This window comes from Danio rerio, chromosome 20 (assembly GCF_049306965.1).
Source record: "Danio rerio strain Tuebingen ecotype United States chromosome 20, GRCz12tu, whole genome shotgun sequence".
Taxonomy (NCBI): domain Eukaryota; kingdom Metazoa; phylum Chordata; class Actinopteri; order Cypriniformes; family Danionidae; genus Danio; species Danio rerio.
The window spans coordinates 56,141,146-56,155,862 of NC_133195.1; the positions used below are offsets into that span (position 1 = coordinate 56,141,146).

The window sequence follows — 14,717 nt, forward strand, 5'->3', positions numbered from 1 at the left end:
AGACTGTATAATGACTGATTTTACATTACTGTGATTGTTATATTATGGTGGGCTATATGTTAATAAAATGCCATTTAATGAGTAATTTAACAAATAACATGAATAAGACTCTGTATAATGACTGATTTTACATTACTGTGATGGTTAGGTTAAGGGTTTAGGTGGTGTGTATGTTTATAAAATGCCATTTAATGGGTAATTTAACAAATAACACGAATAAGACTCGGTATAATGACTGATTTTACATTACTGTGATGGTTAGGTGAAGGGTTTAGGTGGGGTATATGCTAATAAAAAGCAGTTTAATGGGTAATTTAACAACATGAATAAGACTCGGTATAATGACTGATGACTGATTACTGTGATGGTTAGGATAAGGGGTAAATGTTAATAAAATGCCAATAATTATCAAACAATTAAATGGGTAATTTATTAAATAATATAAATAATTACTGTCTGGCGATGGTTCGAGCTCTGACTGTGTCAGTTAGTATTTCTGTGTGGAGTTTGCATGTTCTCCCCGTGTTGGCGTGGGTTTCCTCCGGTTTCCCCCACAAGTTCAAAAACATGCGGTGCAGGTGAATTGTATATGCTAAAAATTGACCGTAGTGCATGAGTGTGTATGGGTGTTTCCCAGTGATGAGTTGCAGCTGGAAGGGTATCCGCTGCGTAAAACACATGCTGGATAAGTTGGCGGTTCATTCCGCTGTGGCGACCCCAGATTAATAAAGGGGCTAAGCTGAAAAGAAAATGAATGAAACAATTCCCGTCCACAGCTGTCTCACTTCTAGGAACAACCGGTGCACTTACAGGCGAAAGCACTGGCTATTTTTTACTATTAAGTGGACAAATGCCATTATTCACCTGATTTTCTATTTAAAGTTATGAGGCTTAAATACTGCCCTTTTAGTGATATGTTTTTCTGGATTAGCTTGTCAGATGGTCATCATAACAACACTTTTTTTTTTCTAACAAAATATTTCCTAAAGATTTAGAATAAATAAATATGAACAAAAAATTACTAATTTTTAAAATACAATTTTATTATCTTATATAATTAGGGGAAAAAATATGAATCTATTAAAGTTTTAAATTAAAACCATTTGTCAGTCAAATAACAAACTGGCACAGCACATGCAACTTTCCTCAGTCAGAAGTTAAAGTTGGCCATTTGAATAATAAAAAATCTACACATAATAATATTGTACAGCTTCACAATTTTTCTAGCCTTTCTTCTAAAAAAAGAAAAGAAGTAAATTTGACAAATAATAGAAGACGACACTAGCCTAATTAGTATTAAAATTAACTTTATTATGGGTTGCATTTGGTGCTTCACCTCTTTTATCAGTCTTTTTTAATTGAGCTGAAGTTTAGTTTCATAAATAAGATCCTAAATTTAGAGTAAAAGTTAATAGTAAAGTGTTTGTTCCATTTAAGAACAATAAAGCAGGTCAGTAGTAAAAGATGACGTCACGCACATCAGATTGTATGTTTCTCGCACAGCTGGATGCTGATTAGCTGAAGCCAGCAGAGGATCCCGCTAGGTCTTAAAGCCTTCTTCGATGATCATTTTAACAATTCATGACAGCATTGCAGTCAAAATAGGACAAATTAGCTTTATGTACGGGACAAATTCTATAGCCAATCATTTATTTAAGTGCATTTAAACAAAACAGTTTTATTAAACAGTTATATCCATTAAAATAAGAGTTTGGTCACTGAACATCTGACATTTTTGGACTGTGATACAACTTTTTTTTAGATTAGCTTCAGCTTTGGCTTCAGTACTGGGAGTAAATATATTATTTTTAAAGCATCCTATAGAAAATATTCAGTTAGAAAAGAGATCTGAGAAATGTGAATAGATTTTTGTTTAGAACTAATAGTTGAAGTCAAAATTATTCTCCGTCCTGTGAGAAAATTACAGAGAATTTTTGTATTCATTTTCCAATATTTCCCAAATGATGTTGAACAGATTCAGGAATTTTTCACAGTATTTTCTCTAATATTTGTTTTCTTCTGGAGAAAGTCTTATTTGTTTTATTTCAGCTAGAATAAAAGCCATTTTAAGGTCAATATTATTAGCCCCCTTCAGCAATATTAGTTTTGGATTGTCTCCAGAACAAACTACTGTTATACAATGACTTGCCTAATTACCCTAATTACCCTAGTGAAGCCTTTAATGTCACTTTAAGCTGAATACTAGTGTCTTGAAGAATATCTAGTCTTATATTATGTGCTGTCATCATGTCAAAGAGAAAACAAATCACTTATTAGAAATGAGTTATTAAAACTATCAGCAATGTGTTTAGAAAAAAATCATAACTCATTTTCCAATTATATATAATAATAATACTTGGCATTAATACTTGTGAAATATCCCTGAGATCTTTCAATACCTACTCTTCCTCCCAACAGTTAAAATATATGGTGCATATTTGACAGGTAAAACACTGTGCAGCAGAACTCATTCAGAATTAGCCAAGATTGATAATAGGAATAATATAAATATAACATCTAATTTAAAATGCATTTAAGCTTCTAGTGTATGTTCCAGAAGCTGGCACTTAAGAGATGGGCTGATTTAATGATTAATTGTAAGTTGTAACCACTAATAAAAAATGTTTAATGTAAAATTTGTAAACATTGTAAAGCCAGGCCTGGAGTGTAAATGACTGGCTCTGTTTGTTCACACATACAAAAAAAAGCACACCATGGTAATAATCCCTCAACTGAGTCATAAATGTCTTTATTCAAGCAGTAAAACTGTAAGAAACAAAGTCAGACTGTTAGATATTAACTGCACACAGGTTAATACAGAGTTAAAGGCACTTGAGAATTTCAGGAAAAATAATCATCAAAATTAGTGTAAAAAGAGGCAAGTGATATAGATTTACCCATCTAATCTTACAAACAACTTACATCTATTTATTGAATAAAATTGAGAAACAGATTAAGCCCCAGAATGACTAAACAGGCCGAATTAAAAACATATTTCTGGATCAATACATTCAACATAATTTAGGAAAAACAACTATTTTTGCAGATGCTAGAATAAAAACAAGTGTATTTCTTTAGAAACCCATTGATATTTTCAGTAACGTTATCGATTTCTATCAAATACTATAATGATAAATGCAGTGGGGGAAATAAGTGTTGAACATGTCATGTTTTTTCCTGGGAATAGTGTTTTTTAAGTTGCTGTCGACACGGCACTGAACAGGATTTTGGTAAAATCCCAAACAAAACATATATAAAGAAGTACTGAACTACAGAAATGCATTTAATACTTTATATAATGGCCTATTCCCACTGAGTGGTACAGGGCAGTATGGGTCAATACACTTTTATGCCCATTTCCACAGTCAAAAGGTACTAAAAAGTGAACCGTACCACTTTCCAAAGGTTGCCTAGCACAACAAAAGGGTACCAAAAGGCTGAGCCAGACACACAGCTGAACGCTATTGGTTTACGAAAAAACATCACTAGAGCATGCACAAGCCAGGAGAATGAAAACAAAGGAAGCACCATTTTTAAATACACAGCCGAGACATTACACCTTAATAATATTCACATATAATAACGAGCCATGGTCGACCCAAGCTCAAACAAACCTTGTCATCGACTTGATGAACAGCCAAAAAGCCAAGAAGAAGAGCAGAATCTGCCATGTGTCCTGTTATTGTTTACGAAGCCCTCTAAGCGCGAGTGGTTTCTCTAGAGAGCTTGCCGCATGTCTACATTTGAATTAACGAACTTGATAAACAAACGAGTCATGGTCGACCCAAGCTTATAATCGTCTTGATGAACAGCCACAAAGCCAAGAAGAAGAGCAGAAGTTTGTCCTGTTGTTCTTTACGAGGCCCTGTTAGTGTGAGTGGTTGCCTTTTCTCTAGAGAGCTTGCTGCACATCTATTTTGAATGAACAAACTTGAGCTCATGATAATAAAGTGGACGCGATGATTCTCACATCCTTTCAGAAACGGACAAACGCCACAGTGAAGCATGAAAAACAAAATAGCAAATGTTTCTTTCAGCGACCTAAAAGATAAACAAACTGCCATGTTTAACTAATATCATCATATGACGTCAGAATGACGGAGTTACTTTTTAACAAGATGTTAACGTTACATGTGCTGGTGAAGAATAAAGTCGAGAGGTTTGTACGGACTGTATATGTGTCGTATCGTTTATAAACCGAAATAAGGCCTAAATGCATGTTTTGGCTATTTTCTTTGTTGTAATTGGTAACACTTTAGATTTTAGAGACTGCAAGTCTTTGTATGCGTTCATAAATATTTTATTTATTTATTTAATATAATTGCAGACGTTACAGTCGGCCAGGGATCACCAAACTTGTTCCAGGAGGTCCGGTGTCCTGCACATTTTAGCTCCAACCCTAATCAAATACACCCGAACAAGCTAATCATGGTCTTACTTGGTCTACTTGAAACACCCGAAGGTGTGTTGAGGCAAGTTGGAGCTAAACCCTGCAGGGCACTGGACCTCCAGGAACAAGATTGGGGACCCCTGCAGTAGGCCTTCGAGTGAGAATGACACCGATTGCAACTTTCTGTCTTACACCACGCCTACTAAAAGGGTACCATTAGTACCCTTTAGCAGTGGAGACACAAGCCTGATGAAGGTGACCTGTACCGAACCATAACGTACTGTACCAATCAGTGGAAATAAGGCATTTGAGGGCTCTTTTGGTGATGGCAGCCTAAAAACGTTACATGCATATATGCATGTATATTTCTTTGGCTGTTGCCAACATCTTTAGAAATATATTTTTTTAGAAAAATGGTAATGTTTTCAATACTTATTTCCCCCACTGTAATTGCTGCATAGTTTAGGAGAGTGATCTGCTGCTGAAAGACGTTCTGCTGTAGCTGAAGCTGCTGTATCTGGAAGATGAAGATGGGGATAAACTGTAATCTACGCTGCCTCTGCGGGATCCGCTCCGAGATCCCGAGGCTGATCCTGGATTGGAGAGATTGTAGGGGCTGCTGATTCCACGGGATGAAACTGTAGCGGCCGGAAGCATCCGGACACCAGTGTTTTCCTCATTCATGCAAGCTTCCATAGCCTCCTTGTAGGATATCCTCAGCTTGGTTTTAGGGCAGGTCAGGGTCTTCGGGTGGTGGCGAGTATCCTGGAGCCTCTGAGCCGCTCTCATATCCAGCCAACCCATCTGCAAGGCCTCCTCAAGTGAGCGTCTGCACCCAAGCTCAGGGTCGAAGAGACCTCCGGTTAAGTATTGAAATTCAAGAAAGCGTTGGCCAGCTTCATACGGCAGCCACTTCTCTTTGACAGCCTCTGCAGCAGACATCTTACGTTTGGTTTTCACATCTTCAAATCCAATATACGCCTTCTGTGCAGGTTTTATTCGGTTAGCCATTTCGTCATCCAGAACACCGACTCTGGTCGCCTCCTGAATAGACATACGACGACCATTATCAGGGCTTACAATCCCACCGGTACAAGCTTGTGCCTCTAAAAGTCGTTGTGCAGTGATGGAATCAATCATTCCTCGCTTAAGGGCGTCACAAACAGTGATTTTCTCCAGCTTTTCAGTGTCAAAGATCGCTCCAACTGGATTCTGTTCTTCAATCGATTCTACTAATGGGGATAGTTTGACTGACATGCTGGAAATGTGCTTGGAGGAGTTTGCTGAGGATTGATCTTGCTGAAGGTACTCTGAGGTGCTCTCAATGCTTTTTATGGTTTCAGTTTTGACTATTTGGCTTTTCGTTGTTGTCTGGGATGTAAATGATGATGATGATGATGATAATGATGAAGAGGAGGAGGAGCTAACAGGATTAGTTAGCATCTTTGTCTTCTTGGTGATCATACCAGCCAACTCTGTAACAGATATACCTCCGGAACGATATTTATTGAATACATCTTGGTCAATCACTCCTTGAGCGAGCAATTCTTTCAGGTTGTACTGAATGCCGGTTTGCATGTCCATTATAGCAGTACTGGTTGAGCCATCCGGGGCAGTGATGGTCGTTTCTTCCCACTCACACTCTTGCTGAGATAATTCCAGAAAGGTCTCGTAGTCTATGAGTTTCTTCTCATAAGCTTCACGCACTGTCATCTCTTTATTACTGTCAGGATCAACGATAAGTACACGTCTCTTCCTTGTCGAGTTCTTCTGCTGTGCTTTTTTCTTGTCATGAATAGGCAGGAGCACCAATCCTGTCTTTTTATCAATGGTGCAGCGGCTCTTTAGTTCCAAGTAAGTCAAATTGTCTTCAGTGTTTGGGTCGAAGAATCCCTTTGTGTCATCTCCTTCATCTTTCAAAATCTGGTTCATTCCTTGATCAAAGTAACCCCTTTGGTACGCCACATCAACATCAATTCGGTGGCTGTGTTTAGGGTCAATGATGCCACCACTAGCAATTTGAGCCTCCAGCAGGCGAATACCATGACCTTTCTCTATTAAACCACGCTCGATGGCTTCAAAAAGAGAGATCAACTTGTTGGTTCCAGGTTCTTTATATCCGGTTACTGCTTTCTCTGCAGACAGGAGCTTGTCTTTGAACTCCACACCTACAAGTCCTTTCTGACAGGCCTCCTCAACTGTGTAGTACTCATTATTAATGGGATCGATCACAAAACCAGAGGCGGCCTGGGCCTCAAGAAGCTCCAGGGTAGTGCCTGGTCGCAAAAGCCCATTCTTCATGGCTTGGTAGATAGGCAAGGTGCATTCACCAGCCTCATCGTAAATTCCAGCAATGCAGGTTGACCCTCGAAGATACGCCCGCAACCTGTGCTCAATCTCTTGGCTGGTAATCTTGCCCTCCCTCAGATGATTCATGTCTGAAGGTTCCAGCAATTTTGCATCCACCAGATCTGATACGTTAACTTCAGAACGTAGTCCTTGTACAGTAATTGGTTTCTCAGGAGCTGGAAGCAGAAGCAAGCCAGTGTTAAGATCAGCCTTGCATTGCTTCTTGAGGGTAACATAGCTGGCACGTAGATCAGTGTCTGGATCAATATAACAGTCTGGCTTGGCATTTAGAGCTTGATAGAGATCCTCATCAACAAGGTCACGGTCCATGGCAGTATCTTTGGGAAGATAGACACTAAGAATGGGATCAAGGATGCCTCCGGCTGCCTCCTGAGCTTGCAAGAGACGCAGAGTTGTTTCCCGGTCAATTATTCCCTTTTTCATGGCTTGGCTAACTGGCAAGAGCTTTGCAGTTTTGGGATCCCTAAACCCAACACATGCGGCCTCTGCAATCAACAGTTGTTTCTTGTCAGCTTCATCCACAACTCCATTCAAGCAAGCCTCCTCAACAGTCATCTTTGTATTAGCCTGGGGATCTATGATGTACCCTGTGGCAGCTTGAGCCTCCAACAACATGTTTCCACTCTTGTCTGAAATCAAGTTTTGTTTCTTAGCCTCGGTGAAGGTCATCTTGCCTTTAGGTCCTGCTGCCAGCCCTGCAATAGCTCCTGTCCCTTTCAGATTCAGCCTGATGTCAACAGACACATCCTGGACAGTCCTCTTGCCAGTCATCAATTGCTCAAATATCACCTTGTCAATCACACCACAGTCTTGCAGCTGTTGTGCCGTGATGTTCTTGCGGACACCTTCGAAGACCAAAGAGGAGGGATCAGTTTGGTCTGTTTGAGTATATTTGGTAGCACCATCTGGTTTCTGCTGCAGTCTCAGCAACTCCTGCTTCGAGTCTCGAAGTGCCTGCATCTCTGTTCTCTCTTGTTCAAAGTTCTGCAAGAGCAACCTGTAACGTTCTTCAGCTTCTCTGAGTTGAGTCCTCAGCCTCTCCAACTCAGTCCGGACAGAGCTAAACTGACTCTCCAGGCCGGAGCGTTCTGAGGCGTGCTGTCGAAGTTGCTCCTCATGAGATGCACACTTGGTCTTCCACTGCGTAAAATCCTTCTTGATCTTGTTGTTCTCCTCCTGCAGCTGTGATTTAAATCGCAGTTCTGACTCCAGTGAGAGTTTTATACGGGCTAGCTCATCTTCAAGCCTTTTCAAGCGCACAATTTCCTGTTCCATGGTTGTAATCTTCTTGAGGAGGTCATCCCTTTCTTGACTCAGGCTGCTGCACTGAGACTGGGACGTCTGGATTACAGAGGAAGTCTGCAACAAAAAGACAAATAAGAAACATAATGTTAAATATTATTCAAGAGTGATAATTCTGTATATGTTATTTAACAGATTTGTTGCAATCAGTGACCAATACAATAAAATACTGATTGATTCTCTAGTCAAGTACTAGAAATGAGATGAGCTTCTAAATCAAGGGTGTCCGATCCTGCTCATGGAAGACCTGCAGTATTTAGCACCAACATCCTTACTTAGAAGTTTGTAGTTAGTTTGAAGACCCTGATAATCTGGTTTAAATATGTATAACTTGGGTAGGAGCTAAACTCTGCAGTCAAGGGATCTCTAGGACCAGGCTCGGACACCTCTGTTCTAAAGCATGGGTTGCAAACCTTGCTCCTGGAGGTGAATTCAGTCCTGAATTTTTCCAAGTAATTCAGGATTTTAAGTAATCCCCAACACATTGATTAGCTGGCTGTGCTTCAACAAGTAATTTAGGATTTAAGCTATACTTTCCAACCTACCAGGAGCAGGGATTGATCCCTCTTTTATGGAGAGTCAATATAACAGAGCATGGCACAAATTAGGTCAAAGTGACATGCTTTAAACATGTGGTTGATCAGGTAAGCAATTAAGGCTTTTGCTGATAATGCAAAAGAAGCCAGCAGCGTGGAGGCTTGCAAAGGATGCAAGGCACATTAAAATGCAAATCAGATTATTCAGCAAGGTGTGGTGTGGAAACATGCACATTATGACATGCGAAATATGTCCTACTGATTATCTGACATATTTTTGCATGTCAAGACTAACTACAGTGCACAGTGTGACAGAGAGCGAGAGAGAGATCAGATGCATGCAGCTGGCTACACCTAAATCTAAGTATTGATGGATCTATTGAACTCAAGTTTCTAGTTATCCTAGTACCTCTCTGGCTTGTTTTTGTACATTTTCTATCTCCACTTGCAGTTTTTCTCTCTCTCGTGAGAGCTGCCGCATAAGCCTGTCATGCTCTGCACCGGCACGCTGGCTGGAATCAAGCTGTTTCTGCAAAGCTGTAATTTGCTCGGTCATTTCTCGATCTCCACGCTTTTTGTTTTTCAGCAACTCCTCGTGTTCAAGACGCACAGCGCGCAACTCCTCCTCTACCCGCTGGCGATCCTTGGTAAGAGTTTCCGTGAGCCTCTGCAGACGTTCAGTTTCACCAGAGCTTACGTTCAACGCACAACTCTTCTCTTCCATACTACGATGAAGAGCCTCGTAACGCTGATTGGAGTCTTGAACACGCCCCTGCTCCTGCGTCAGCTGTAGTTTCAGCGTATTTATCTCAGCTTTCAAAGCAGCAAGGTTCTGAGAAGTCACTTTATTCTCCTTCGAGGCACGGTCAAGAGCTTCCTGCAGTTGCTTGCATTTTTCATCCGCATGTTTAGCTCCGATATTCGTCTCTTCTTGGCTGGTGCGTAGTGTGGTGATCGTAGTAGTGTACTCTCGCATAGCTTGGCTACTTTTTTCAAGCTGCGACTCAGTTCTCCTGCGCTTGCCGGCCTCCTCTTCTGCTACTTGTCTCTGCTTCTCTAATTCACCTTCCAGCCTCTTCAGCTCCTCCTGGAGCTCTTGAATGCGAGCCTGTAGGCGTGCAATAGTCTGCTCAGACCTTCCCTTCTCAAGTGCATGTGCCTCCAGCTCCACCCGAATGAGGCTCAACTCCCGGTGGGAGGAGCGAAGTTGCACTAGCTCCTCATTAGTGGTTTCATTCTTAGATTTCAGAACAGCCAAATCCCCTTCCAGTCTTCGCTTATCGGTCTCTAAAGATCTTTTCAGACGTCGCTCTTCTTCAAAGTTACGAGTGAGACGATTGATCTCATTAATTTTATCCTGAAGTGTCCGACTTGAGCTTTCCTGCACCTCCCTCATTTTGTTGTCTCCTTCACGTTTCTGGCTCATCATCACCTGAATTTGGGACTCAAGCTCGTGCCTCTTTCTGGATTCCTCAGTATTTAAAGCAGTGAGTCTCTTTACCTCCTCTTCCAGAATTCTCCTCTGCGCCTCCTCCTGGCTGAGAGAAATACGAAGCCTCTTCAGCTGCTCCTTTAATTCACTAGATTCTCCCTCTAATCTTTCAAACTCCAGACTCATGGCAGCCGAATCACTTTCTTTTTCCTGCGAAAGCTTCTGCATGCTGGATTGCGCTACGAGGATTTGAGACTCGTAGGTTTGTTTTACCTCTCGAATCTCTGTGCTGTGCTCCTGTCTTACCTTAGCTAGCTCTGTTTGCGCCTCCTTTATGCGCCGAGCCTCGTCTTCCAACTCCTTGCGCAGACGCTCCAACTCTCGGTTCCGTTCGGATACGGTTTTCTCCAGCTCCATTTTAGCCCAGCTAGCTTGTTCCAGTTCCTTGAGTTTCTTGCGCATAGTTTCATCATGTTCTTCTTGCAGAAATGTGTAGCGCTCTTCCACGATTTTCTTTTTTCTCTCCATGTCCTCCAGTTGGAGTTTCAGGCGACGTACTTCCTCTGTAAGCTCCTCGAGGCGGTCTTTAGAGGAGTCCAGGCTCTCCTGAGTGGCCATGCACTTCATGGTTTCAGTCCTTTTCACCTCTTCCAGAGAGAGTAGGTGGCTTTGGGAATTGTTCAGCTCTTGCTGGTATTGCAGAAGAGCATCCTGTAAAGATGCATTGTTGGCAGTTTGGTCTTTGATGGCATCCCTCAGTTGCTCAAGCTCCTCCTCCAGCAGCTCAATTCTGGTATTTCGTATCTGCAGAAAACACATTGTGAGATTTGTTAATTCTTTATTATTATTATTATTATTATTATTCAAAAATATATGCAGTACTCAGCATAATGGAGTACAACCCATTTTGAAGATTAATGTTTTTCTCAATTTCTCAGTGAAAATAGGCAATGTATTTTGGTGCATTTAAACAAAACAGATTTATTAAACAGAAATGTTTATGACAATATTATAGCCACCAAACATATTTAGAAATTTAAGGATAATACAATTAAATTCAAGCTAAATATTGCAACAACAAAAAATTACAACCTACAAAATTTTAACAAAATTAAAAAAATTTTAAATTGTGTTTAATATTTTTCTGTAACATATAAATTTGGGTTTCCCAGTGATGGGTTGCAGCTGGAAGGGCATCCTCTGTGTAAAACATATGCTGGATAAGTTGGCGGTTCATTCCGCTGTGGCGACCCCAGATTAATAAAGGGACTAAGCCGAAAGAAAATGAATGAATGATTTACCTTTTAAAAATAAAAAAGGCTATAGAAATTAAATTAATAAATTTTTTTAAATATGCAAACTCATTAATTCATTTTCTTTTCAGCTTAGTCCCTTTATTAATCAGGGGTCACTACAGCGGAATGAACCGCCAACTTATCCAGCATATGTATTACGCAGTGGATGGCCTTTCAGCTGCAACCCATCACCGGGAAACCGGACGACGCGACAGCCACTTTTCCCATTGAACGCCTTGAGGGCAAAACGCCTGCTTGACGGGCACAAACTGTCGCAAAAGACTGCTGAAATTGGAGCCTTGACATGCGCAGAAGGACTGTCTGATGGAGCCAGAGGAGGAGCCGCGAAAATGAGCGGAGTCGAGCTTCCAACCAAACGCTTTATGTAAAATCAACCACGCCCCCCGAACTGCTCAGCATGCGTTTGCTGTCATATCAACACAAATGGTTGTAATAACGTTAACAAATGTGAGGGTTTTATATAATGAAGATTCAATCGCGCCAGCTCCGGGCAGCAGCGCATAACCTACTCGCGGCGTCGCTGGCTGATTCCGGCTCGCATGCGGCAGCGCCTGCTCGCTCGGCCGCCGCATCTGGCTCAATTGACTCGGGCTGGAATCAGGCAGTGAGTCCAGGCATCTGGAGTAGGTCCAGCAGAGGTAGTCAGTCTGAGGGATAAGTCTCCGGCAGGCAAGAACTGGCCCCACTGTATTTTGCTATCTGGGTGGCTAGGCGTGTATTAGCAGACTAATAAAGCCCGAAAAAAAGCCCTGACCTTAGCGAATAAACAGTGTTCCACCAGATCATGTATGTCAGAAACAGTAGTTTACTGCTGAACTCATTTTGTCATGGTAAAATAACACAGAAATCGAGTAATAACACTTCAGTCTCCTGCCGAAGCTCAGACGCGCTGCTTTGAGAAACTGTCAATCACCGCTGTCAATCACGATGACACGCCCAGCATTAAATTACTGCTAAAAACAAACTGTTTACAAAAATGAAGATCTGCACCTATTTCAGCACAATAACCAGTGCCTTAATCCACCAGAACTATCTTTCGGGACATTTTATTGCAAGTGTAATAATTTTTTTTATTTGGGCTCAAGTCTCATTCATTAACACGGAGGAGGCGGGCTTTCTGACTTGTACTGCAGCCAGCCCCCAGGGGGCGATCTAACGGCCGAGACCTTCACTCAAACGCAGGCTTGCGGCACACTTGCTACGGACAATTTTAGCTTACCCTATTCCCTTATACCACGTGTTTGGACTGTGGGGGAAACCGGAGCACCCGGAGGAAACCCACGCCAACATGGGGAGAACATGCAAACTCCACACAGAAACGCCAACTGACCCAGTTGGGATAATGCAACCCACTGCGCCACCGCATCGCCACCTCAAGTGATTTAATAACTACTTAATTATTTAAATATTTATTATTTATTTATTTTAATATTTATTATTTATTTTTAATAATCATTTATTTATTTCACAGTTTTATTCATAGTTATAATAAATTCAAGCGTTTTAATTACTATTTAATAAAACTATTTCAAAATATTTATAGTTTATTTTAAGATTTATTATTAACTTATTTTAATATTTATAATTTATTTTAATATTTATAATTTATTTTAACATTTATAATTTGTTTATTTTAATATTTATAATTTATTTATTTCACTGTTTTATTCATAGTGATAGTCAGATCACATTAAAATGACTTGCTTCAGTATTTTGTGGTGTTTTTTGTACAGATATCAGTTCATGTGATATAATTACTATTTATTTATTTATTTATTTATTTTAACATTTATTTACTTTAATATTTATAATTTTATTAATTTTAATATGTATTATTTAGTTTTGATAAATATTTATTTATATATTGCATTTTTATTCATAGTTATTATTAGTTCAAACAATTTAGTTACTATTTATTTATTTTAATAATTATATTTTATTTAAAAATGTATTATTTACTTATTTAAATATTCAAATTAATTCGTATATTTATTATAGATTTCTCTTTTATTAATGATTATTTATTTACTTTAATTTTAAATTATTATAATATGTTCTATTTAATTTCATATTTATTGTTTAATATTTATCAATTAATTTATTTATTTCACTGTTTTATTCATAGTGATAATCAGATCACATTTAAATGACTTGCTTCAGTATTTTGGGGTGTTTTTTGTTCAGATATCAACTCCAGTGATTTAATTACTATTTATTACTTTTTGTTTAAATACTTATAATTTTATTTATTTAAATATTTATTATTTATTTACTTAACAATTTATTATTTTATTATAAAATTTATAATTTACTTATTTAAATATTTGTAATTTATTTTAATATTTATTTTTTATTATTATTATTCATTTATTTATTTTTACAGTTTTATTCATTGTTATAATCAGTTCAAGCGATTTAATTATTATTCATTTATTTTAATATTTATTATTTACTACGGACAATTTTAACTTGCCCTTCCAGCTGCAACCCATCACTGGGAAACATCCAAACACACTCATTCACACACTCATACACTATGGACAATTTGAACTTACCCAATTCCCCTATAAATCATGGTTTTGGACAAACCTTTACAATTAAATAATGAAGCTTTAATATGCTGTTTGCTGACTTGAGTAACAATTAAAGTCGTCATTTAAAGCGTTCATGTTTCGACTAATCCCCATTCAAGTGTTACCTTCAGCTCCTCCATGTTTTTCTGGGATGCCAAAAGAAGTTTGTAGTAATCGCTTGAGCGGGTGAGCAGTTCCAAGTAGTGCGCATTTAAAGAAGACACCTGAAGGACACAAAAACGCATTATAATAAAGCAGCATTGTGATAAAACTAATGCCTGTGGAGTTTTTAATGTCTCCGCTGTACCTCTTCAGCGATGGAGGATGATGGAGACTGCAGAACGGTCCTCTTGATCGGGATGTTGAGCAGAGTCTCCAGTCCAGCGCTGTAAGTGGCCAACTCAAGCTCGTAATTCTACACAAAAACACGTCACGGGATTAACCATTTATATTTAAAACAGTGCTTTTTACACTGAAAACGCTTAATATAGTCTGTGTGGACTAGAAGTTGCTGACTTTTATTCCATTTCAATAATGTACAGTCAGAATAATTCGCCCTCTTGTACATTTTTCCCCCCATTTTTTGTTTAATGGGGAGCAGATTTCTTCAACACATCTCTAAACATAATAGTTTTAATAACTCATCTGTAATCACTGATTTATTTTCTCTTCAACATGATGACAGCACATAATATTAGACTAGATATTCTTCAAGACACTAGTATTCAGCTTAATGTGAGATTTAAAGGCTTCACTAGGGTAATTAGGGTAAAGTTAGGGTAATTAGGCAAGTCATTG

General features: G+C 39.1%; 2 protein-coding genes across 4 annotated transcripts in view; one reads left to right on the plus strand and one right to left on the minus strand.

Moving 5' to 3' along the window:
- pycr3 (pyrroline-5-carboxylate reductase 3) overlaps positions 1–14,717 on the plus strand; it is a 547,472-nt gene that overhangs the window by 320,883 nt on the left and 211,872 nt on the right. The gene's annotated exons all lie outside the window — the stretch shown is intronic.
- Positions 2,734–14,717, minus strand: part of dspb (desmoplakin b) — an 82,802-nt gene continuing 70,818 nt past the window's right edge. For 2 of the 3 annotated variants that reach the window (XM_073932186.1, NM_001423427.1), the window contains 4 exons: positions 14,227–14,334; positions 14,045–14,143; positions 9,008–10,834; positions 2,734–8,119 (listed from right to left, as the gene is read on the minus strand). In XM_073932186.1, coding sequence (XP_073788287.1) covers positions 4,853–8,119; positions 9,008–10,834; positions 14,045–14,143; positions 14,227–14,334 — 5,301 coding nt within the window. In that variant the 3' untranslated portion in view covers positions 2,734–4,852. The remainder of the gene's footprint in view (positions 8,120–9,007; positions 10,835–14,044; positions 14,144–14,226; positions 14,335–14,717) is intronic. The other variant, XM_073932187.1, reaches the window with a different exon arrangement.